Source organism: Oncorhynchus kisutch, linkage group LG27 (assembly GCF_002021735.2).
Source record: "Oncorhynchus kisutch isolate 150728-3 linkage group LG27, Okis_V2, whole genome shotgun sequence".
Classification (NCBI taxonomy): Eukaryota; Metazoa; Chordata; class Actinopteri; order Salmoniformes; family Salmonidae; genus Oncorhynchus; species Oncorhynchus kisutch.
Genome location: NC_034200.2, coordinates 13,748,666 through 13,773,718, shown reverse-complemented (window position 1 = coordinate 13,773,718; position 25,053 = coordinate 13,748,666). Strand labels below are relative to the sequence as shown.

General features: G+C 41.8%; 2 protein-coding genes and 1 pseudogene across 3 annotated transcripts in view; 2 read left to right on the top strand and 1 right to left on the bottom strand.

Moving 5' to 3' along the window:
• tmie (transmembrane inner ear) overlaps positions 1–13,450 on the top strand; it is a 37,339-nt gene extending 23,889 nt beyond the window's left edge. Inside the window, exons 2-4 of one of the 2 annotated variants that reach the window (XM_020462412.2) lie at positions 1,400–1,517; positions 2,940–3,089; positions 12,894–13,450. In XM_020462412.2, the coding sequence (XP_020318001.1) occupies positions 1,400–1,517; positions 2,940–3,089; positions 12,894–13,192 (567 nt within the window). In that variant the 3' untranslated portion in view covers positions 13,193–13,450. Of the gene's footprint in view, positions 1–1,399; positions 1,518–2,939; positions 3,090–5,538; positions 6,671–12,893 lie in introns of those variants that run through there. The other variant, XM_031806481.1, reaches the window with a different exon arrangement.
• A 449-nt stretch (positions 13,451–13,899) lies between these two features.
• LOC116357772 (piggyBac transposable element-derived protein 4-like) lies at positions 13,900–22,625 on the top strand (annotated as a pseudogene).
• Positions 21,127–25,053, bottom strand: part of LOC109871517 (parathyroid hormone/parathyroid hormone-related peptide receptor-like) — a 104,473-nt gene continuing 100,546 nt past the window's right edge. The window contains exon 15 of the mRNA XM_031806396.1: positions 21,127–23,028. Coding sequence (XP_031662256.1) covers positions 22,654–23,028 — 375 coding nt within the window. The 3' untranslated portion in view covers positions 21,127–22,653. The remainder of the gene's footprint in view (positions 23,029–25,053) is intronic.

The window sequence follows — 25,053 nt, the reverse complement described above, 5'->3', positions numbered from 1 at the left end:
AATGTATTAGTGATGATTTAAAAATAAAATAAAAAGACTGCATGGGGTCTCTAAGGCTTAACACCAGGGCTTTGAATTCATCAAAATGATGATTCTTAATAATACAGCATAAGCGTCAGATTGTAGTCTAATTGTGATGTCAAGGATGTGGGCTACAAACGTTGAGGCAGATCTGAGAGCATTGCTATCTTATCTATCTTGCTTAATGTCTTGTTGTTTAATATTTATAGCTTCTTCATAATGCATCTTGGACTGTGTATGAATAGTTTGACCTACAGTACGAAACCCCAGTCAGCATTATTTAAATCATCCCAAGGACATTTAAATGAGACTCATGATTTACATAAATTCACCAAAAAAACTGCAAGTCTCTTTCTCTGCCTTAAATCTCACACCTAAACTATAGCCTACTGTGGCATATCAAAACAAATGTCCTTGTTGGAAATGTTCACTTTTTCGTTGAATAATCAAATCCTCCTTCTGCAAGATCATTTTACTCCTGCAACAAAACTGGTCAAATTAAGATCAAACATCTATATGTGTAGGGTAGACAATATTCATTAAAGTCTTCCCTTTTTTTAAACCTTCACTCTTTGTGCCATGATGTGTGATTCATTTTCCTAGATCATTGCCATTTACTCAGTGAGACAATTATTTCGTTTTGTATTATGTTCTCGCTGTATTTCTCAGCATTCCGTGGCTTTCCAGCATTGTATTACCAGCTTTTCAGCCAACGTTATTGAAAAAGGTGAAAGAGGCGATATAAGAATTCAAATTGGAACAAGACAGGAGACAGTGTTCAAAGAGATTGGTCTATTTTGTGGTTTTATGTTCTTGCTCAGTTAAAATGCTGTTGTTTTATCTTTTTTCAGACAGTCATCTTTCCATTTCAACCAATTGTTCTCCATTGTTGAGATGGTTTTTGAGGCAGATTTAAGTTCATTTTTTTAGGCTTAAGGTGGTAGCACTCCCCCACTAGTGTCCTCAGGTTGACTGACATATTCAGACTAAGACATCATGAGTGATAACACCCGACTTGGCATGTTTCACATTCTGCGTGATCCACGAAATCCTCTATTTCAGGGTTTTATTCCAAGCCAAGCCCTTCTTCCCTGTCTCAGGGTTTTCCATATCCTTACAGTGACATACATTTTTCTTTTACACCTCTGCCTTTCCTCCGATTGTCTTGCAACCGTGTGTCTCTTCAGAAACTGAGCGGAGGAGAAGAATATTATTCTCTCAATCAGATTGATATTTGCATCAATTGCGGTATTGGTCCAAATAGCATTTAACTAACTCTCGTGAAGACGATCACACAGCAGAGTGATTTGAAGAGTACCTGTCTCGATGACACGATAATGTACTCATGCAAATATTGTCTCTTTTTTCCCTCCTACAGCTTTTACCGACAGATCCCCCAAAGAAGCCAGACCCAGTCACTTCAGAAACAGTCGTATTCTGGGGACTGCGGTTATGGCAAGTCATTGGTATCTTCTCTATGTTTATTCTAGCAGTCAGTAAGTATTTCTCTAAACCTGTCATAGTAGTATATCTGCCAGACATTCAAGACTATTTATGAAATGAATATTTACATAAATATACAAATGCCTAGGATGTTCACATCAATCCTCCATCGTCCAATTCCAATTTATATAAATCACATTAGTAAAATGAATGTACAAATTTGTCCGTCAGTCAAGGTACAATGCTTCGGCTCAGCTATTTGTCTGCATAGTCCAACTAGTTTGCATACCGCACAGATAGATCGCATGATACATGGAAATGCATATACTTTGCTGAATTGTCATGATGGTTATTGTGAGGGAGGGCTCCAAATGGTCATGGTATTGTCGGTTTATGTTTGTTTTATCGACCACATGATGCATGGTTCAATAAGGGGAGGAGGAGGACAACAGTACACAAGACAAAAATGACATGCTATTTTAGTCCTAACTCATCGGACATCTAAACAGTAATAACACAACCATGTCATGACAGAGACCGAATCAACAAAAAGGAAAGTAGTCTGATAATATCTGATATTGAAGTGTCACTGTACAGTAATATACAGTGAATTCCAAAAGTATTGGGACAGTGACCATTTTTTTCATTGTAGTTTTGGCTCTGTACTCCAGAACTTTGGATTTGAAATGATAGTCCTAAATGAATCGTGAACAATGATGAGTGAGAAAGTTAGACGCACAAATATCATACCCCGAAGACATGCCATTACAGTTATATGGGAGGTTGGCATTTTTTTTGGGGGGGGGGGGGTATGATATTTGTGCAGCTGTAACCTTCTCACTCATCATTATTCATTCAGGATTATCCGTAAACATGGTAGCATCCACATGAATGTAGAAGTGTTTAGAAACATATTCTCTTCTTATTCACAATAAAAGTGACTCCAAAATGGCACAATACATTATTTAACATACATTTCTATTGGGCACAAAATAATCTGAAACACAACCAAAACAAACAGCAAATGCATCCAACAAGTTTGTAGAGACACAACCTTGATGTAGTCATTGCGGGCTAAGAACGTGGGACCAGATACTTCACTTTTGACTAAGTGAATTTGTCCCAATATTTTTGGCCCCTTAAAATGAAGGGACTAAACACAAATGGTTGACCCGATATGGATGAACATACCTCAAAATTAAAGCTGATAGTTGCACTTTAACCTCATAGTCATTGTATCATTTAAAATCCAAAGTGCTGGAGTACAGAGCCAAAGCAACACAAAAAAATGGCTCACTGTCCAAGTACTTTGTAGCCCACTGTAAATGCTAATAGCTGTAAAACTGTTATGCGACAGTAGTGTCTAGTTCAATACATATCCATTTGTACTTCAGATACAAGCAAATAATATTCCACATGGGAAATACATTTTTCTTTTCTCTCTCTCTTTCTCGCCCACCTTCTCCATTTGCAAGTCATCACCCTATGCTGCATCTTCAAATGCCGTATCCCCAGGACGAAGAAGGAGATTGAGGCGCGACATGCTCAGAGAGTAGCAGCTAAGGACTACGCCAACACACTGGAGACTGTGCCTCCTCTCAACGAGCTCACAGAGATCCCAGGAGGTAAGTGATGCACTTCTCAGACCCTCTCTACCTCAACAACAGTGCGATGCACATTTTAGGACATCCCTACTCCCTATGACAAAAGTCCCTAGGACCTAGGTGTGGTGTACATTTTAGGACATCCCTACTCCCTATGACCGAAGTCCCTGGGAGGTAGGTGTGGTGTACATTTTAGGACATCCCTACTCCCTATGACATAAGTCCCTACTCTCAACGTCCTATGAACTTTAGCACTTTTAAAATCCACAGCAAGGCTAGATTAAAGTGTGAGACTTATTTTTTTATTTGTAACATTTACCTTCCATTAGTAAGCACCTCAACTAGAGATGTGTGCACCTTTTATTTACTTACTCTACTCTTAAGAACTACCCTGTGTTTGATTTCAGAGAGTTTTTCAAAGGAGAGTAGACAGGGAACTGCTGGGCGAGTTTTATATGCTATTGATGAAATGTCACCTGCTAGGCCTTTTGATAAAGCAGGAGATCAATAGTGGCTTGACACGGTTTTAACACGAATGGGCCCCTGACAGCTTTTGTATTCATTAGTTTGAATGTTTCTCTCAGATTTTATCACATTATGCTAATGGATCAACACACTCTAACCATGCAGAGCTAAGATATATTTTTATCTTATTTCCGACGGATAACACAGATCTTTGTCTGACACTCTGGATGCAACCAGTGTTTTGAATTAGTTTAATGTGGCATATTTCCCTGTCTTATATGATTGAAGATGTAGATTGTGTCAACATACTCAAATAAATAGTCTTGTCCTCACAGGGTGATAAAAAAAACAACCTCTCTGGTAAAATACAGTAAATTATACTCTGAGTGTACAAAACATTAGGAACACATTCTCTTTCCATAGACATAGACTGACACGGTGAGTCCAGGTGACATCTCTGATCCCTTATTGATGTCACATGTTGAATCCACATCAATCAGTGTAGATGAAGGGGAGGAGACAGGTTAAATAAGGATATTTAGACCTTAAGACAATTGAGACATGGATTGTTTGTGTGTGCCATTCAGAGGGTGAATGGGCAAGACAAATAATTGATCAGTTTGTACCAGTTTGAGTGTGTCAAGAACTGCAATGCTGCTGGGTTTCCTGTGTGTATCAAGAATGGTCCACCACCCAGAGGACATCCAGCCAACTTGACACAACAGTGGGAAGCATTGGAGTCGAAATGGGCCAGTGGAATGCTTTCGACACCTTGTAGAGTCCATACCCAGACAAATTGAAGCTGTTCTGAGGGCAAAGTGGGTGCAGCTCAATACTACCAAGGTGTTCCTAATGTTTTGTATACTGTGCATAAAGAATATATGCCATTTAGCACACACTTTTCTCAAAAGCGACTTATACCATGCCCAGAACGGATGTGCGTGTGCGGCATCATGCGCAAATGGATTTTGTCCCTACACACCAAATGTGATCACGACACACAGGTTGAAATATCAAAACAAACTCTGAACCAATGATATTAATTTGGGTACAGGTCAAAAAGCATTAAACATTTATGGCAATTTAGCTAGATAGCTTGCAGTTGCTAGCTAATTTGTAATATTTAGCTAGCTTGTTGTTGCTAGTTAATTTGTCCTGGGATATAAATGTTGAGTTGTTATTTTACCTGAAATGCACAAGGTCCTCTACTCCGACAATTAATCCACACATAAAACGGTCATCTGAATTGTTTCTAGTCATCTCTCCTCCTTCCAGGCTTTTTCTTCTTTGGACTTTATATGGCTATTGGCATCTAACTTTCATAATAAGGTGAATTACCACAACCACCCTGTTCTACTTTCAATCACCCACGTGGGTATAACCAATGAGGAGATGGGAGAGGCAGGACTTGCACCTCGTTAAGTGTCACAAATAGAACTGACTTCTATTTGACGAGCGCGAGCAGTGTGGGTGCAATGATTGAATAACATGTATGTGTACATTTATTTTGCAACGCCTGCGCACGCGACGCTAGCGGTGTGGTCAGCATGTTAGTCATGCGTGCAACCATTTAACAGATGGGTGGTCCCGGAAATCGATCCAACTATCCTGATGTTGCAAGCAACATGCTCTACCAACTGAGCTACAGCGGACCACAGGAATATAGGATATCTAAACTTCCATTGGCTTTACAGTAGCTTTAATTATAGGGCCTCTATGTCAGTGTCGGTCTCTTCCTTTTCAACGGTTCTAACTTTCATGCCTTCTCTTTGACTTCTTCCTCCTTCAATCTTTCATCTTCCAACCCTATCCCTTCCCTTTGACCTGCACCTTCCTCTCCAAACCCTTTCTTTCATCCTCTCTTCCTTGAGTTATTCCCTTTCCTTCCTCCACCTCCCTCTTCATCCTCCCTATTTTCCTCCCCCTCTCTCTCCTCCCTGACCTCTTTGTACCCTCCACCCCCCTCCCCCTCCTCCCTCTCTTCCTCTTCATCCTGTCCCTCCAGCTCTCCCGGACACAGTGTCCCTCTCAACGGTCTCTGAGCAGGTCCAGGCTCGCAGCGCCAGCAGCAGCCAGCTCCCAGTGGTGAGAGAGGAGGAGGAGCTCACTGGCCCCCTCACTCAGCCCGAGATGGGATGACATTCCTCCCTCCTTCTCCTCTCTCCTTTCCTCCTCACTCAGCCTGAGACTGGATTTACCTCCCTCCTTCTCCTCTTCCGTATCTCTTCTCACCTTCCCTCTCTCCACATTCCTATTTATATTCTGACAAAGAGGGCTATCCACTAGAGGGAACATTGGAACATGCAGCTCAGGATTCAGTAAATCACAGAAAAGCATTGAATAGTTGAATACAATAGTTAACTTAATAGATCAGCGTTCATCGGTACTTCCTTGAAAGAATGGCATTGACATTGTGGAGAATCTTGCCTGCTGAAGAGTAATAGTTGCATGTGTTACATACTTCAAATGCTCTTTGTTGATATACTCATCCTTGTCGATAATACATTGATTGTACATTGGACACAGAACTGCAAATGTGGATGATGAAAAAGTAGAGATGAATCTTAAGGCTTCTGACGTTGATGTTGCATGCTGTCACTCGTTGTTTATTCATTTCTCTCTTTCTCCTTCTCTGACTTAATCTGTAATCTTGACTTTGTATAAACACATCTATGATCTTTTATGTAAGCTTATACAGTAACACCCATGACAACCAACCCTGGTCCTGGAGAGCTACAAGTTACACAGGCTTTTCTTTCTCAACCTTGCAATGTCTTAATTATTAGTTGAATCGCATGTTTTAGTACGGGGGGGGGGGGAAATGCCTGCACACCATGTCAAGTTCATCCACGTCTAAGGTTGGGGGTCACTGACATACTGTACTTGTCATTTATCTCTGTCTTTCTGTCTGATCCAGGTGGGTGTGTTTCTGTCCATGCCATCTGTCCTCTTGAAGTATCACACAGGCTTACATGGACATACATAGGTCTGGAATATCAAATCAAATTTCATTTGTCACATGCGCCGAATACAACAGGTGTAAACCTTACAGTGAAAATGCTTACTTACAAGCCCTTAATCAACAATGCAGTTTTAAGAAAAACAAGTGTTAAGTAAAAAAAAAAAGATAAGTAAAAAATGTAAATAAATAGTTAAAGAGCAGTGGTAAAGATAACAGTAGCGAGGCTATATACAGGGGGTACCGGTACAGAGTCAATGTGGAGGCTATATACAGGGGGTACCTGTACAGAGTCAATGTGGAGGCTATATACAGTGGGTACCGGTACAGCGTCAATGTGGAGGCTATATACAGGGGGTACCGGTACAGAGTCAATGTGGAGGCTATATACAGTGGGTACCGGTACAGAGTCAATGTGGAGGCTATATACAGGGGGTACCGGTACAGAGTCAATGTGGAGGCTATATACAGGGGGTACCGGTACAGAGTCAATGTGGAGGCTATATACAGGGGGTACCGGTACAGAGTCAATGTGGAGGCTATATACAGGGGGTACCGGTACAGAGTCAATGTGGAGGCTACATACAGGGGGTACCGGTACAGCGTCAATGTGGAGGCTATATACAGCGTCAATGTGGAGGCTATATACAGGGGGTACCGGTACAGCGTCAATGTGGAGGCTATATACAGGGGGTACCGGTACAGAGTCAATGTGGAGGCTATATACAGGGGGTACCGGTACAGAGTCAATGTGGAGGCTATATACAGGGGGTACCGGTACAGAGTCAATGTGGAGGCTATCTACAGGGGGTACCGGTACAGCGTCAATGTGGAGGCTATATACAGGGGGTACCGGTACAGCGTCAATGTGGAGGCTATATACAGGGGGTACCGGTACAGAGTCAATGTGGAGGCTATATACAGGGGGTACCGGTACAGAGTCAATGTGGAGGCTATATACAGGGGTACCGGTACAGCGTCAATGTGGAGGCTATATACAGCGTCAATGTGGAGGCCATATACAGGGGGTACCGGTACAGCGTCAATGTGGAGGCTATATACAGGGGGTACCGGTACAGAGTCAATGTGGAGGCTATATACAGGGGGTACCGGTACAGAGTCAATGTGGAGGCTATATACAGGGGGTACCGGTACAGAGTCAATGTGGAGGCTATATACAGGGGTACCGGTACAGCGTCAATGTGGAGGCTATATACAGCGTCAATGTGGAGGCCATATACAGGGGGTACCGGTACAGCGTCAATGTGGAGGCTATATACAGGGGGTACCGGTACAGAGTCAATGTGGAGGCTATATACAGGGGGTACCGGTACAGAGTCAATGTGGAGGCTATATACAGGGGGTACCGGTACAGAGTCAATGTGGAGGCTACATACAGGGGGTACCGGTACAGCGTCAATGTGGAGGCTATATACAGGGGGTACCGGTACAGAGTCAATGTGGAGGCTATATACAGGGGGTACCGGTACAGAGTCAATGTGGAGGCTACATACAGGGGGTACCGGTACAGCGTCAATGTGGAGGCTATATACAGCGTCAATGTGGAGGCTATATACAGGGGGTACCGGTACAGCGTCAATGTGGAGGCTATATACAGCGTCAATGTGGAGGCCATATACAGGGGGTACCGGTACAGCATCAATGTGGAGGCTATATACAGGGGGTACCGGTACAGCGTCAATGTGGAGGCTATATACAGGGGGTACCGGTACAGAGTCAATGTGGAGGCTATATACAGGGGGTACCGGTACAGAGTCAATGTGGAGGCTATATACAGGGGGTACCGGTACAGAGTCAATGTGGAGGCTATATACAAGGGGTACCGGTACAGCGTCAATGTGGAGGCTATATACAGGGGGTACCGGTACAGAGTCAATGTGGAGGCTATATACAGGGGGTACCGGTACAGAGTCAATGTGGAGGCTATATACAGGGGGTACCGGTACAGCGTCAATGTGCAAGGGTACAGGTTAGTCAATATGTACATGTAGGTAGAGTTAAAGTGACTATGCATAGATAATAATCAGAGAGTTGCAGCAGCGTAAAATAGGGGAGGGGAGGGGGGGGCAATGCAAATAGTCTTGGTAGCAATTTGATTAGCTGTTCAGGAGTCTTATGGCTTTGGGGTAGAAGCCTTTTGGACCTAGACTTGGCGCTCAGCTACCGCTTGTTGTGCGATAGCAGAGAGAACAGTCTATGACTAGAATGGATGGAGTCTTTGACCATTTTTAGGGCCTTCCTCTGACACCTCCTGGTTCAGAGGTCCTGGATGGCAGGAAACTTGGCCCCAGTGATATACTGGGCCATACGCACTACCCTCTGCAGTGCCTTGCGGTCGGAGACCGAGCAGTTGCCTTACCAAGCAGTGATGCAACCTGCCAGGATGCTCTCGATGGTGCAGCTGTAGAACATTTTGAGGATCTGAGGACCCATGCCAAATCTTTTCAGTCTCCTGTGGGGGAATAGGCTTTGTCGTGCCCTTTTCACGACTGTCTTGGTGTGTTTAGACCATAATAGTTTGTTGGTGATGTGGACACCAAGGAACTTAAATTAAAGCTCTCAACCTGCTCCACTACAGCTCGGTCCTCCTTTTCCTGTAGTCCACAATCCTCTCCTTTGTCTTGATCATGTTGAGGGAGAGGTTGTTATTCTGGCACCACAAGGCCAGGTCTCTGACCTCCTCCCTATAGGCTGTCTCATCATTGTCAGTGACCACAGTTGTGTCGTCAGCAAACTTAATGATGGTGTTGGAGCCGTGCCTGGCCATGTAGTCATGGGTGAACAGGGAGTACAGGAGGGGACTGTATTATTATTTTACAATCATTATGGATAAAATGTATTTTGGGACTGACTGTGTATTGTGGATTACTACCATAATGAGCGTGTCAGTCAGAGACAAGCTTAATCCATTAGAGAAATCATAACCTATGTGAAAGAGTACATAATCTCACATCCAGCTGTATATTATAATGCAGCATCAGGGGATACTGGCGTTAATATGCATTTATTTCCGCAGCAAAACCTCTGCCGTGAACTTATAAGTATCAACCATGTGCTGAGAGAGAGAGAGAGCGAAAGGGAGAGAGAGCGAAAGGGAGAGAGAGAGTGGAGAGAGAGCGAAAGGGAGAGAGAGACTAGAGAGAGCGAGAAAGAGGGTGTCTGGCATTTATAAAGGAAAAGGATAAACAGATATGTTTTATAATCGTGGAGACTCATGAACCCCACACAGCTGTTTACCCCTGGATTCATCCACAAGAGATAGTGAGTTCTCCAGCAAATAGTAAGTGTTCCAGGGCCGCCTTCCACTAATTAAGTAATGAGTGAAGTATGCCATTTAAAATATGCAACTCTGCAACGCCTGACCCGATAGCTATGTGCAAGTATTTGTGCAGAGAGTGTATGCGAATTTCCTGGCTTATAATCCAACATATTATTGAGAATATATTCAGTTAGAAACAGAAACAGTTATTACTATAATATGAATGAGTTATTACTATATACTTGTGGTTATTGCATCTCCTGATCAATAAGATTCCATTCTGGGCATTGACCACAATGTTTAACCCGAATAATTCATCCACAACAAAGTGTCTCTGAGAGCACTGACATAACGTCACCCGCAGACGTTTTACTCACCGCTTTTACCTACATGACCTAAAAACCAACGTTGTTTCAGACAGCCTGGATAGAAGTGATCATGAGAAAGATAACGTCTGTGAGAACATTTGACATTCGTAGGAGATGGTAGAGCAAATACCGGACAGGAGGCTACGCTGAGGGCAAGGACTAAGGACGTAGTGCAACTTCCCACCCCTCAATTCTTTGCCATATGGATAAAGCTATTAAAATGAAAAGTAGACATCGTTCCAGCACACGTTGATCATCTGTCATTGCTCTGAGTTGTGTCAGTTCTCCGGTGGCTCAAGAGCCTCCTGAGGCATGCTGTCAGACAGGGTCCACCGATGTAACCTTCTCACTTCCTCACACCTTTCCCTATACAGTAGGAGAGATGCAGGAAGGACGGACACGCACGCATACACGTGCACAAGGACAAACACACGCAGGCACACATGCATAGTCACAGATCCACACGCACACATTTCTTACACTTCTTAGTGCCACACAGAGGTGTAGGGTCATCTGGGAGAGATGACATGTTACCCCAGGAAACCCAACGCAGGTGTAAAAAGTCTCTACTTTACTCCAGGATACCCATTACGGGCGGCCGTATCTATAGAAACAAAGTTGCCATATTCATGTCACGGGAGTTTAGCCCAAAGTGTCAAGCCTATTTTCAATGCATCTCCTTGTTATTGCATTTCTATTTTAGTTGTTGTGTGTTCCACTTGGATTTAGTAGCGTCTATGAACAACATGATTATGAGGCCATGCATGTATGAAAGCGTGTATACTTACTGTATTTCAAATGTATGTCGTTCCGTCCTTGTGATGTACTTGTCTATTCATGTTCTGTACTATGTCATGTTTTTTGTTTTCTGTGGACCCCAGGAAGAGTAGCTGCTGCTTTAGCAGTAGCTAATGGGGGGGAGCCTAATAAAATACTAATTCTGAGGGTTATTCTGGTTGCCAAACGATCTCCTCATGCAAAGAGGGGTCAGGAGTGTGAGCGTGTGCATGTTGCACCTCAGCCTCCGACGGACTGAACATCACCACCAGAGAGTGTGTTTTGTGTGAGTGTGTGTCTTCTCGGATTGAGAAAATAACACCATCAGCGAGAGGAGTCGTAGCCTTGGGACGTCACAGCGGGATGGAGGACGATAAAGTGGTCACAATTGACATCAAGTGGCTTGACTATTTACACGGTAATTACATCTGCTGGTACAGTGGAACTGAACATTTGAGTGCAGGGTACACACAGTGGATTGTATTTGACTGTTTGCGCAATTTGACGGATTTTGTAGTTCATTCATCTGAAATCTAAAGCAATAATTCTGGGGTGAGAGGAGGCGGCAATTCGTTTGAGTGTGTTCATGAATCTAAAATGGCGTGTGTTACACATTCCACAGATGGGTATTACAGATAATCATTTCTAGTCCGAATTGAACAGTGTACTTACTCTACCCTGTACCCATGTAAGGTACAGTATCAACACATAATTAATAGAGACACTTGATGTGAAGCGTTACCCAAAAGGGTTATGTCTACACTCTCTAGTGCAATGTTTCCCAACTCCTGTTCTTGTGGGTGTTTCATTACCCTCAACAGCACACATTTGTTTGTTGTGGCCCCAGACAACTTGTCAACTAATCATCAAGCCCTCAACGAGTTGAATCAGGCGAGCTTGTCCGGGGCTACAACAAAAAAATGTATGCTATTGGGGGTACTGGTGGACGGGAGTTGGGAACCACTGCTCTAGTGGTGATGTATAAAAGACAATCACCCCTACTTCCCTAGAAGCAGTTCCCTTGCCCGCCTGGTCTATTTAGTGTCTACAGATGTCTGCCCCTGCTACTGTACTAAGAAGGTGTGGTAAAAAGCAGTAGTACTATCTCCCTCTCAGCAGTGGTTCTCCCTAGAGCAGGAACTAGCACACTGAGGGGTTCACCATGGGTGTCATGGAGGGGAGGAAGGGAGGCATGGGGAGGAAATCCTCACAGCTCTCGATTGTGACAAGTGGGAGCTGTTGAATTTCTCATTGTAGAAGTCCTCTCATGCCTGGAGGGGATGTTGCAAGACACGCACACAGTCTCGGTCTTAATGCTGTTTGAAATGCTTGGTTGTAACGGATTGCATGTAAACCTCTATCTCCAAATGATGTTTGCCTTAGAAAAAATAAAAAGATGTCCACATACATGTGTATGGATATGCTGGATTGTGGAAGGGATGTACCCATCTACCTTCTCAATGATTTCCATATGTTTATAGATCTATTTGCTTTGCAGTAAAGTCTCATTCCTTGACTTGTGTTCACCTTACATTTCAGTTCGTTCTCAGAGGTGGAGCAAACAAAACTCATTGCATAGAACAAACATGGTTATTTTGATGTTGTGCAGTAGAGGCCATCTGGATTGGGATGTTTGTCATTATCAATGGAGGGCAGCATGCCTATAGTCCTCCACAGCCTTCTGGTAGATTGACATTTTCATTCATCAAATATTTGTCGATTTCAAATCCCCATAATTTGTTTCCCAACCAGCCCAGTACACTTATGAAACCACATTAGTAGAAGAAAATAGTCTGCGTTCATTAGAATGTAGAGAGACAGATGCACATTCATTACAATACTATGACCCACTTTGCCTGGATTCTATATTTTGCTCACCACATATTATTGCAGAAAGGGATCTTGATGATAACAAACGTTGTTGTCGCGGCCTCCAAGTGATTGTTTCCCCTTGTGCTTTTTTGTCCTTCCTCCAGCTGTAGTTGTGGAGAAAAAAGAAGAGGTGACAACAGTCTCGGGAACAGTGGACGGTGAAAAGGGGGGGAAGAAGACCAAGGAGAAGAAAGAGGGAAAGGGTGCCAAGGAGGGAAAGGATGATGAAAAGGAGGGATCTGCTAACAAAAAAGGGGAAAAGGGAGAAAAAGGGGAAAAGGGGGGAGGAAAGAAAGGAGAAGCAAGTGAAGAAAAAGGGAAGAAGAGTAGAGAAGGGGAGAAAGGAGGAGGTGCAAAAGGAGGTGCTAAGGGGGGAGCCAAGAAACCTCCTTCGAAAAAGTAAACACTGGGTCGGAAACACGAATTGTGCTAAACAACTTTTCATAAGTCATTTTTTTAGTTGTCAATTTTGTATTATTATTTTTTTAATGATTGTATATAATGACAAAAAGTACATATTAACTATAAAACAATCTTTAACCCTTGTGTTGTCTTAAGGGACAAAAATGACACGCCACTATTAACAGCAGAGAGAAGCCCCGAAATGATCTTTTTTCAACTTGAAATTTGATTACTTTTCCTAATAAAAAGTGTAACATTGTCTTTGTTCATATTTCCATGAAAGCTGTACACCACCAGGGTACAAAGATTGTCTTAGGGGCAATTTTGACCCTGCACCACACACACACATGAGAAATTGAGATTGTGTACTACTGATTGAACTCAGACAAAACTAAAACGTTCTTGTGCATGCGCGGCATCTCCCCTCCACGTCCCCACACGACTCAAGTTCACAGACAAAATAAAAACAATTTGAGACAAAATTAACAACATTTCAGACAAAATAAACATTTCTTGAAAGCATTCTTTACTAATGGGGAATGCAGTCAGAGGCTATAAAGGTGCTGCAGATGACAGTCCCCCCAGTTCTCTCTTCGCTGAAGCCATGAGTGCACGTTTCAGCGCCCAACAGGTCGTAGATTAGATTTTTTTCAGATGTCCAGGAGGAACAAGAGAACAATCATTTAGAAGAGGTATCTGAAGAAGAAGATGGGGAAGAATACAACCCAGAGCACGCATCATGCATGCACGCATCATGCATCATCTTCAGATGAAGAAGAAATCCCCCAAGCTGAAAGTGAGACATTTTTGTCAAAGAACAGCAAAAGAACATGGTCCTTGTCACCATATGACAACCAGGGAAGGATGGCAGCACAAAATGTCATAAGGATGACCTCAGGGCACACAAGACATGCAGTTGCCCATGCCATCGCCTCAACATTCTACATGTTCATCACACCAGCCATCGAAAAAATGATCCTGGAGATTACAAATTTGGAGGGTTTCCGTAAATATGGAGACAACTGGAAAAGGATGGATGAGATTGACCTGCGTGCCTACACAGGGCTGCTAATCTTAGGGAGTGTGTTCAGGTCCCGAGGCGAGGCCACGTGTCGTCTCTGGGATGCAGCGAGTGGAAGGGTGATTTTCAGTGCCACCATGCCACTGAAAGTCTTTCACACTTTCTCAAGAATGCTACGATTTGAGTCAAAACCTGCAAGACGTGTGAGACAAACTGGCGGCCGTAAGAGAGGTCTGGGAGAAGTGGGTGGAGCGTCTACCATACCTCTACAATCCTGGGCCTGAAGTAACAGTGGATGAGCAACTGGTTCCATCCATCTGTAATGGAAGTGATTTTCACTGTTCATTTTATTATGTATTGCTGTAATATCATTGATTTATGTGATTGTTTTCTGTGACACTGATACTAATTACTGATAGTAATCTCTTTTGTCAAAAGGTCGCTGTCCTTTCAGGCAGTATAAGCACAGCAAGCCAGCAAAGTATGGCATCAAGATATGGGTGGCCTGTGACACACAATCCAGCTACGCTTGGAAGATGCAAGTCTACACAGGGAAGCCGATCAGTGGAGGCCCGGAGAAGAACCAGGGGATACTGGTTGTGTTTGATGTGACAGATGGACTGAGGGGGCACAATGTCACGTGACAATTTCTTCACCTCTTATGAACTCAGCCAGCAGCTCCTGAAGAGGAATATTGCCATGGTTGGCACAGTTAGAAAGAACAAGCCTGAGCTCCCCCCTGCACTCCTCACAACAAGGGGGAGAGAGGCATTCTCATTAAAGTTTTCCTTCACCCCCACCACCACTCTAGTTTCTTACCTCCCAAAGAGGAACAAGAACGTGGTCCTTCTGAACACAGTGCACAAAACGGCTGATATCAGTGATCGTGAGGTCAGGAAGCCAGCCATTATCCTGGACTACAACCACAACAAAGGAGGTGTGGACAACCTGGACAAGGTGATTGGAACTTACAGCTGCAGGAGAATGACTGCCCGCTGGCCCCTGGTCATCTTCCATAACATCATTGATGTGTCCTAATACAATGCCTTCGTGATATGGAACAAGATCAACCATACCTGGATGCCTGATAAGCAGAACAAGAGGAGGGTGTTCCTGGAGCAGCTGGGAAAGGCACTTGTAACCCCACACATTCAAAGACGGGAGCACCTGCCCCGCACAGCAGCCTCTGCAGCGCTTGTGGAAGTTGTTCAGGGAGCTGAATCTTGTCCTGATCCACCTGAGGCTGCAGTTGGGGCAGGCAAGAAGAGGAGATGGCAATTCTGCCCCCCAAAACAAATACTATGTGAGAAATACATCTGCAAAGTCCATGCACACACACTTGCATGCTGTCCTACATGTGCTAATTAGAGTTGATTGATTTATGTTATTCACGTTTTTGTTATGTATCTATTATCTTATTTATTCTTTTTTATTGTTGTTTATACACCTTGTGGGTGTGGGAAATGGTAAAAAAATGGAGAAGACTAGCATTTTGTAGTTGAATTCCTCATTGTACGGTATATAAGAATATATCACTATGTTGCCAAAAATGTTACTTAGTTTCCCTTCAATAAAATGCATTCAAACTACTTTCTGCACATTTCTTCTACTTTCTCAGGCTACACAAGTTCTATCTCTTGCTACAAAAAAATATGTTTACTCCTACGCAGTAGATTTAGTAATAATAATAATAATAATAATAAACCTTTACTTTATTAAAGAATACAATTATGAAAAGGTGTGTTGTAAAAAAAACGAGTGGTGTCCACTGATTAAATGCATTCTTTCTGCATTGTGCAGAGGGAAAACCCCAGATATTCACAAAGTTTGTGATGAATGGCAGGTTGTTTCTTCATGCAAAATAGATTTGGGGTTTAAAATTCAATGAAGCTGCTTTATTTTAGGGGTTGAGTGAAGGCGGGTCATTTTTGACCCTTAGGACAAGGGGAGCATACAGAATGTTAAGGCTACGCAAGGGTTAAACTGTATCTACTTACATTGTTCATGATCAACAAGAACATAATTAGTATGGGATTGGATTCATGGTGCAAATTCAATGGACACTTACATCGACAGTAGAATTGTACATTTTAATGTCTTATTCACAATACAATGATGAACATAAAGACTGAAAAACATTTCTCTTAAACCCACGTTTACATTTACAACATTGACTTCACACAACCGACACGAAATCAACCAGGTCCTATTTCAAACAAAACAGTCACACCCTCTCCACACATGGCATATACAGTAGACTATTAAAACAAAATACCAACTCCTATCTCTCTGAGGACAGATACATTTGCAATATGAGATAAATAAAAAAACAACGAAAATATCATAGGTGATTTTATATACTTTCATGAGAGGTAAAAAATAAAATAAGAAGTGTACACTATCTCTGTAAAGTAATGGCCTTTTTACATATCGAATTCAAAAACACAATCAATTTACATGATACAATCAATATGAAATGGAATAAGGTATTAAAGTGCGCATAAATCTACAAATGTTTATTTGAAATTATATTTTCCCATCAACACTGGTTCTTGTGTCGCCGCCTCCTAATCAAACAAGGCCAGTTAAAGCGTATCTACTATACACAATACTACCAAGCTTATTTACTAGTGGCATGTTCGTTGGCTGTAGGTGGGTGTAAGATAACCACTGTATAAGAAAATGTGGATATTCAACTTTATTTTTCATTTCCTTGTTGGCGTAGATGGCATCTTTTGGTAACAGGTTCTCTAATAGTATCCTTATATCACGCTTACATCTACAGTTGAAGTCGGAAGTTTACATACACTTACGTTGGAGTCATTGAAACTCATTTTTCAACCACTCCACACATTTCTTGTTCACAAACTATAGTTTTGGCAAGTCAGTTTGGACATCTAATTCGTGCATGACACAAGTAATTTTACAACAAATGTTTTTTACAGACAGATTATTTCACTGTATCACAATTCCAGTGGGTCAGAAGTTTACATACACTAAGTTGACTGTGCCTTTAAACAGCTTGGAAAATTCAAGAAAATTATGTCATGGCTTTAGATGCTTCTGATAGGCTAATTGACATCATTGAGTCAATTAGAGATGTACCTGTGGACCTTCAAACCCAGTGCCTCTTTGCTTGACATCATGGGAAAATCAAAAGAAAATCAGCCAAGACCTCAGAAAAAAATTGTGGACCTCCACAAGTCTGGTTCATCCTTGGGAGCAAATTCCAAAACGCCCGAAGGTACCACGTTCATCTGTACAAACAATAGTATGCAAGTATAAACACCATGGGACCACGCAGCAGATGCGTTCTGTCTCCTAGAAATGAATGTACTTTGGTGCGAAAAGTGCAGATCAACCTTGTGTAGATGCTGGAGGAAACAGGTACAAAAGTATCTATATCCACAGTAAAATGAGTCCTATATTGACACAACCTAAAAGGCTGCTCATCAAGGAAGAAGCCACTGCTCCAAAACCGAGATAAAAAACTGCACATGGGGACAAAGATCGTACTTTTTGGAGAAATGTCCTCTGGTCTGATGAAACAAAAATAGAACTGTTTGGCCATAATGACCATCGTTATGTTTGGAGGAAAAAGGGGGAGGCTTGCCAAAGAACACCATCCCAACCGTGAAGCACGGGGGTGGCAGCATCATGTTGTGAGGGTGCTTTGCTGCAGGAGGGACTGGTGCACTTCACAAAATAGATAGCGTCATGAGGATGGAAAATTATGTGGATATATTGAAGCAACATCTCAAGACATCAGTCAGGAAGTTAAAGCTTGTTCGCAAATGGGTCTTCCAAATGGACAATGACCCCAAGCATACTTCTGAAGTTGTGGCAAAATGGCTTAAGGACAACAAAGTCAAGGTATTGGAGTGGCCATTACAAAGCCATGACCTCAATCTTATAGAGAATGTGTGGGCAGAACTGAAAAAGCATGTACAAGCAAGGAGGCCTACAAACCTGACTCAGTTACACCAGCGTTGTCAGGCAAAACGTTTGACCCAAGTTAAACAATTTAAAGGCAATGCTACCAAATACTAATTGAGTGTATGTAAACTTCTGACTCACTGGAAATGTGATGAAAGAAATAAAACCTGAAATAAATAAATCATTCTCTCTACTATTATTCAGACATTTCACATTAAAATAAAGTGGTGATCCTAACTGACGTAAGACAGGGAATTTTTACTAGGATTAAATGTCCGTAATTGTGAAAAACTGAGTATAAATGTATTCGGCTGAGGTTTATGTAAACTTCCGACTTCAACTGTATATCACGCAACAGAACTTTGTAAGGCAGAAAAAGAACTCTGTTCCTATATTTAGATCTATATTTATCTGGTTTAAAAGGTAATGTGCCCTAACCATAAGACCATGACAATAAATAGGAAACCACAAAGATTAGGAATGAAATGTACATTTGGAGGGAAGGTTTGAACCGTATATGCCTGGCCGCATATAGCCTAGCCGCTCAGACTAGAAGTAACATAGTAAACGCAAATGTGTTACTCTAAAAATGAAAGATGTGGGAGTATAATGCAAACATCTTGCGACCCAAAGGTTGCGTGTTCCAATCACATCACAGACAACTTTCGCATTTTAGCTAATTAGTAACTTTGCAACTACAAAAAAAAAGGGTTCTTCGGCTGTCCCCATAGGAGAACCCTTTTTGGTTCCAGGTAGAACCCTTTTGAGTTCCATGTGGTAGAACCCTCTACCTGGAAACAAAAAAGGTTTTCCAAAAGGGTTCTCCTAATAAATACATATCGTACTAAAATGGAGGAACACAAGTGTACGTTTACTATGTTAAGTCAACCCTGGAAACAACGTTGAAATATTGGGATGGATAGGAATGAAACATACTGTACATTAACTATTGGGACAGATAAGGTTGACACAAAGTATTGGAACTGTGACACCTTTACACATAGCCTGGTGCTCCAGTCTGTTTGTGCTTTAGTAAACTCCTCTGTGTGTGTTTGTTTATTTTCATGCCAAACATAAGGCATGACAAAGACGGAAGCATTGGCTACAGCACAGTATAGCTACAGTATAGGACAAGGCTACTTTTACAGAGTGTAAAGACACAAATACTGGTTCTGTGACAAACTAGCTAACAAAACAAACAAATTATTTTAACCCTTCAATTCCCTCTGAGAACATTGGCTGGAAAACAAACTGCTGTGTGATGGAACTGAACTTGTAAAGCTGGGGTATTTTAAATCAAAATCAAATTTGATTTGCCACATGCTTTGTAAACAACACGTTTAGACTAACAGTGAAATGCTTACTTACGGGCCCTTCATAATGCAGAGAGAGAAAACAAAAATAATACAAATAATAAATATACAGTATATATATATATAGTTATAAAGTGTAGCTAGACATATTTTCACAAAAGTTTGAGTGTAGAAATGTGGATATTCAGTGGTGGGAGAGGAAACTGTAGGGTCAAAGTGCAATTTAGTTCTTGAATCAAATAATTATGTCTAATGTTCTGTAAATACCTTTGTTAGGCATTCTACTGAAATCTCATTTTAACAGTCCTGATACATACAGTATTGTCCCTCACCTACAGTATATCCTCCAGTTTCTATACATATACGACTATATACACAATATAACATATTTCAAACATCAAAACGTCCCTAACAGTCTGTACAAACATCAAATTATATTGAGAATACATTTCCATGACCCTTGATGCTATTTTAGCTCACAACTAGAATGGATTTTTATTTTCATTGTAAACATTGTGACTTCTTATGCAAATGCATACATACTGTATATACAAAAAGAGCAGCATAACACTTGACCATATAAAAACATAACAGTTGTGTGCTATTTAGTTCTGGTGTTCCTTCATACCGTCTCTTCACGAGTCTCCTTTGGAATTTTCCTGTGAAATTGGAGAATTCCTCATTTAAATAACATTTTATTTTCGAAAATGGAACTGTTTCCCCGAACCCTGAGTTTTGGAGAGGGTGCCTCCCTTTGAAAACTTTAATAAAAGTAGTTTGCTGCAATTACAGTGCCTTCAGAAAGTATTCATACCCTTTGACCTTTTCCACACTTTGTTGTGTTACAACCTGAATTTAAAACGGATTAAATGTAGATTTTTTTATTGTGTCACTGGCGTACACACAATACCCCATAACATCAAAGTGGATTTATGTTTTTAGAATTGTTTACAAATTACTGATAGATGGGTAAAAAAAAAAGCACACATTGAATATCCCTATGAGCATGGTGAAGTTATTAATTACACTTTATATGGTGTATCCATGCACCCAGTCACTACAAATATACAGGCGCCCTTCCTAACTCAGTTGCCGGATAGGAAGAAAAATGCTCAGGGATTTCACCTTGAGGCCAATGGTGACTTTAAAACAGTTAGAGATTAATGGCTGTGATAGGAGAAAACTGAGGATGGATCAACAACATTGTAGTTACTCCACAATACTTAATTGACAAAGTGAAAAGAAGGAAGCCTTTACAGAATAAAAAATATTCCAAAACATGCATCCTGTTTGCAACAAGGCACTAAAGTAATACTGCAAAAAAAGAAATTCACTTTCTGTCCTAAATACAAAGTGTTATGTTTGGGGCAAATCCAACACAACACATCACTGAGTACCGCTCTCCATATTTTCAAGCATACTGGTGGCTGCATCATGTTATGGGTATGCTTGTAATCGTTAAGGACTGTGGAGTTTTTCAGGATATAAAAGAAATGGAATAGAGCTAAGCACAGGCAAAGTCTGAGAGGTAAACCTGGTTCAGTCTGCTTTCCACCAGACACAGAGATTAATTCACCTTTCAGCAGGACAATAACCTAAAACACAAGGCCAAATTTGAACTGGAGTTGCTTACCAAGACAATGAATGTTCCTGGGTGGCCGAGTTACAGTTTTGACTTAAATCTGCTTGAAAATCTATGGCAAGACATGAAAATGGTTGTGTTGCAACGATCAACAATACATTTGACAGAGCTTGACTCATTTTTAAAAGAATAATTGGCAAATATTGTACAATCCAGGTGTGCAAAGCCCTTAAGAGAAAGCTCCAGAAAGACTCACAGCTGTAATCGCTGTAAATTACGCATTTCATGTTCAATAAATCAGCAAAAATGTCTAAAAACTTGTTTTCAATTTGTCAATAAGAGGTATATTGTGTAGATGGGTAAGATTTTGTATTCATCTAATCCATTTTAAATTTTGGCTGCAACACAACAAAATGTGGAATAAGTCAAGGGGTATGAATACTTTCGGAAGGCACTGCACAGTATATAAAAGCTTATTTTTTTTATCCTCTCTCCCACTCCATTGATATGTTTCGGTTACTTTTGTGGCATTATATATTGTGAAACAGAATATTATCATTGAAGAATATAATCATCAGCACATCATGGAAACAACATAATCTTCCATAGTCATTACACTATTGAATATCAGGGTAGTATCTTTTAAATAGCAAAAATAAAAATTGTACAAAAAGTTGATATTCATGGAGAAAAGCCTTCCATTGGCCTTCCTCCATATAAATCAACACTAGAAGCCAGCACACCTCTGAAACTACAGTACACACTAGCTCAAAGTGATGCACTAGAATGGTGAGTTTTGGAGTACCTGAGTTTGATTCCCTTTTACATCAAAGTGGGTTAGGTTTTCTGAATTGACATCCATATTTCAAACCAATCGAAATGTAGTGAGTTCTCCCCAACCATGCGGGCAGAGGCAACTGCAGCCAGGCATTTCCTCGTATCACTAGGAGTTCCTAATGTAACAGATGTAAGCTAGTGAGCTGTATGCTAACTTATCCATCCGCTACACTAACATCAGCTAACATGCTCCTGTCAGAATGAGGACCTACATATGCTGTTAGACACCTTCACCCACAGGACCTGTGGACCATCACCGTTGTAGGTTTCAGACAGACACATTAGCCTACTGTCCATCCACAGACCAGTCACGATCCACAAGTTTTAGAATAATAGCTTTAGAATGTGAAAAAGCTAAATCTGCAAGTTGGTTTTCATCAAATATAAAGTACCTGCTGCAACTCATTGATGTCAGTGAAATAAAACAAATATGAATTCTTGTCCGTATGGCAGGTGGAAATAGTCTCAGAAAGAGCGGCGGTGTTTGCTACAGTACAGAAGGTGATTGTCTGTGTTGGTGGCTCACCTCAAACACTGAGGTACCCTTTTAGCCTTGAGCCTTTGTCCTCCAGTCCTTATCCCACCCACTAAAATTCTGTCTCGATTCACAGGAGAAAAACTGGCAGTGTCGACGAAAGGCAGCCATCCTCCTACTGTGTAACATCCTGAGAATAATGACTGGTGCTATGTTCCATGACTCATTCCTACAGAGATCGTCCTCACAACGGAGGGGCTATTGACATGACTGTCTTTCACTCGAGGTCACATGAACGTCACATAACGGTCTCCCGCTCCTCCTCCACCACAGGCGAGGGTTTCTCCTCCTCAACAGAATGCGGTGGCGTGTTATTGGATAGCTGCTCCTCCTCAGGAATGTGTAACTCCTGTCCCGAGGAAGGGATAGAGTGCTCGGAGACGGAACCGTTCTTCACATACCCCGGGAGGTTCCGGTGCCCGTTGACGGTGACTGGGGCCCCAAGGCGCGTGGTGAGATGGAGGGCCAGGGGCCCCCGGGCAGTGACGTTGGTTACACTGGTGTGAGACACCATAGGTCCATAACTATACGTGTTACTGCCACTACGGGCTTTCCGTTTAAAGTCCAGCGCTAGTGTCCTCCTGCTCCAGGTTTTCTTAATTTCTGCCTGGACCTAAAGGAAGATGGATAGAAATAAGATTGTCACTAAGTACATCTAAACCGACAGTGGAATTTAATCAGGCACGTGCACAGATATGTGTCTACCTGTGGCCGAGCATTTCCCCCTTTGCTCTCCCACTAGTCAAGTACCCTTTTGGGTGGTGGTCTAACGTTTTGTTAAAATACAGTTTTAGTCGTCGTTGTTCTGAACCCACTGCCCCCAAGTCGTCGAGACGCCGTCAAGTTCCGCACCCCACCACCCCCCATCTGTTGGTCTGTCCTGTACGGAGCTCACGTGTGCCCGGTATCCAAACATGCATGGCTTGTGATGCAAGTCACCGGTTGAGTGTGTGTGTTGTAGTAAGCTACCTAGTTTAAATATAAACAGTACTGCATAACATTTGATTAACCCTTGATTTACATCATCAATATCTGTCTGGTTGGCAGCAGCCCTTCACAATGTATTTCCTTATAGAATCATAGCCGCGGGAACGGCCGGTGTTGCAGCACCCCCGATAAATTGAAATAAATTTGCCAAAGTTATAGAATTACTGCTGTCTGTTCAGAAATTAATTAAATACTTGTCAATAGCCTACTTCACCATGAGTAGGCCTATAAGTTAACCACAGAGGAACAAAAAATTGCCTAGCTGTGGATTGTGTGTAGCCCTATAACAAGGCAGTCGGGAACACACGGAAAAATCTGTCAGTGAACAGCATGCAGTCAACACAGGCCTTTCGCAATATTTCAAAAACAATCGTGGGAAAACACAGGTTGGAAAGCAAATGACACCTGCTGAAAAGAGAAGAGCAATCTTTCAACTTCCAAATGGGCCTATCGAGTGAACATTGTTGACAAGAGACGTCATTGGGCGAGTCAGTGAAACTGGAAAGCTTTCTTAAGACTAATTTCCTCCTCATATTGTACCATAATGTGGGTCTCCACACACCTAGGCCTCTCAGTTAGTCACTGTCAAAGTAGCTTGTCATTTTGATCATTTGTGCGGTATTAAACATCATTCTGATAAAGTCTCCACAGTCATGTAAAATGATGTGGAATTGCAGAAAATGCATTTATAAAAAAAGGCACAAACTGTTTTCTAACCCTAGGCTACTAAAAATGTTCCCCACATGTGCATCTTCTGTGTATTCGGCCCCCTTGAACTTTGCGACCTTTTGCCACATTTCAGGCTTCAAACATAAAGATATAAAACTGTATTTTTTTGTGAAGAATCAACAAGTGGGACACAATCATGAAGTGGAACGACATTTATTGGATATTTCAAACTTTTTTAACAAATCAAAAACTGAAAAATTGGGCGTGCAAAATTATTCAGCCCCCTTAAGTTAATACTTTGTAGCGCCACCTTTTGCTGCGATTACAGCTGTAAGTCGCTTGGGGTATGTCTCTATCAGTTTTGCACATCGAGAGACTGAAATTTCTTCCCATTCCTCCTTGCAAAACAGCTCGAGCTCAGTGAGGTTGGATGGAGAGCATTTGTGAACAGCAGTTTTCAGTTCTTTCCACAGATTCTCGATTGGATTCAGGTCTGGACTTTGACTTGGCCATTCTAACACCTGGATATGTTTATTTTTGAACCATTCCATTGTAGATTTTGCTTTATGTTTTGGATCATTGTCTTGTTGGAAGACAAATCTCCGTCCCAGTCTCAGGTCTTTTGCAGACTCCATCAGGTTTTCTTCCAGAACGGTCCTGTATTTGGCTCCATCCATCTTCTCATCAATTTTAACCATCTTCCCTGTCCCTGCTGAAGAAAAGCAGGCCCAAACCATGATGCTGCCACCACCATGTTTGACAGTGGGGATGGTGTGTTCAGGGTGATGAGCTGTGTTGCTTTTACGCCAAACATAACATTTTCAATTTCGGTTTCATCTGACCAGAGCACCTTCTTCCACATGTTTGGTGTGTCTCCCAGGTGGCTTGTGACAAACTTTAAACGACACTTTTTATGGATATCTTTAAGAAATAGCTTTCTTCTTGCCACTCTTCCATAAAGGCCAGATTTGTGCAATATACG